This window comes from Octodon degus, unplaced genomic scaffold (genome assembly GCF_000260255.1).
Source record: "Octodon degus isolate 3935 unplaced genomic scaffold, OctDeg1.0 scaffold00401, whole genome shotgun sequence".
NCBI classification, from domain to species: Eukaryota; Metazoa; Chordata; class Mammalia; order Rodentia; family Octodontidae; genus Octodon; species Octodon degus.
This window is the reverse complement of record NW_004524977.1, coordinates 375,125-376,833: the sequence shown is the minus strand read 5'-3', so window position 1 is coordinate 376,833 and position 1,709 is coordinate 375,125. Positions and strand designations below refer to the sequence as shown.

Sequence of the window (1,709 nt, the reverse complement as noted above, 5' to 3'; positions counted from 1 at the left end):
ATATAATGGAAATCATATGGAAGAAGTTATCAGATCATAATTGCCTTAAAGTGGAAAACAAACAAAGAAAACAGGAAATTTTCTGAATAAGAAAATTAAACACAACAGACCTCAGTGGTATCTCAGAAAAGGAAAAATTAATGTCTAAGTAAGGAAAGTAGTCATATAAACATTACCAAAGTGATCCAAATATTAGTATAAAACATAAATAATGAAAACAAGAATTTTGTAATGTCTAAAACAAAATCAGTGGAGATATGAAACAACCTTCAACACCTGTAAAAATTTTAATAAAGTTGACAAAATATCAACAAAACTGAAAAATAAAGAGAAACACAAATCACCAATGTTAGAACTGAAAACGACTATCACTCAACACCCTGCAGCAATTTAATGTGTTATAAGGAAATGACTTTTATAGTCATGAATTTTTACACATTAAAATGTGTGGACCAATATAGCAAACAGTTCAACAATGAAAATGTTCTGTTTTTGACACTATTCTAAAGTTTTGCAAAATTTTATCATTTGAGGAAACTGTAAGAGATTAACAACACTGTGCCTTGTTTCTTATAACTGCATTTGAAGCCATATTTATTTCCTCAAAAAGAAGTTGTAATTAGAAAGAAAAAAAGCAAGCTTTTTGTTATAACAAGAAAGGAGACATTCAATAGGAGATTCTCTATTGCTGCCTTAAAGGTGATGACTATGTACTGAATGCTTCAAAAACATAAGCCATATTAAACCTCTCTCCTTTAAATTGTAGGTGACAGGAACTGTACCCAACTATAGGAAAACTGACCAAGACCATTCCTCACGCTTAGCAATTAACCTATGCAAATAGAAATCAGGATAAAATTTCTTGATACCTTACCAGAGATCAACTCAGTTCTCTTTTCAATAGAATGAAAATATTTTGAGCTACTTCTATATAACCTTTGACTGTATTATTACGACTTTTAATCCATCCCGTTCACTTTCCCCTTAAAGTGAAAGAGTTTATTTTTACCTGGCTCCTGTGGCATGTCCCCTGTGGTGTTCTGTCTTTCTAACCACTCTTCTTCTTTAGCCTCACCTCTGAGTTGTGGGAAACTGCTATCCCTCATAAGCCTGTGATCTTCAGTCAGATCTTGCACAGATCCATAGTGAGCATCTTCCGCTGTGAGTTGGTGGGCTTCTCTTGTGGGTGAGAACGCAGATTCAACCTCTTCGGGGATACACGCCGAGGTTTCCATCTTGATGGATTGATGAGAACTTGCCTCGCTGTGCAGACAGTGTTAAAAACACGACTAGGTTTCCTTTTTCTTTATTTCCTTCTTCTGCCTATGGGGCATGCCTAAGCCTCCCCCTAAGACCTCTTCAACTGGACCAGGGAAAGTCCCTCTGTTTAGCCATGCCCCTGAAACAGGGCATGCTGGGTTACCTAGCAGTCTTTATGCTACATTGTTAAGTAGTGATGTTACATAATGTTAAATTGTTAGGTAATGTTCAAGTTACTCTTCACTCAAAACCAGGAGATTTGGCCTGAGATGCAGCTCAACATCGTAATTCAAGCAAGTGAAAGTTCAAACCTGAGTTTCTCATCCAGGTACAAAAAAAAAAAAAAAAATCCATGGTATGCTATGATCCAGGTGTGGTGGTGGACACCTATATTTCCAGTATTCCCTGGATTAGGAGCCAGGAGGATCACAAATTTGATCTCAGTTTGG

At 36.3% G+C, this 1,709-nt stretch overlaps 1 protein-coding gene across 1 annotated transcript in view; it reads right to left on the bottom strand.

The window, feature by feature from the left end:
• Positions 1–1,235, bottom strand: part of LOC101592169 (E3 ubiquitin-protein ligase RLIM-like) — a 46,592-nt gene extending 45,357 nt beyond the window's left edge. Inside the window, exon 1 of the mRNA XM_004648397.2 lies at positions 1,010–1,235. Within this exon, the coding sequence (XP_004648454.2) occupies positions 1,010–1,235 (226 nt within the window). The remainder of the gene's footprint in view (positions 1–1,009) is intronic.
• Positions 1,236–1,709: the final 474 nt, after the last annotated feature.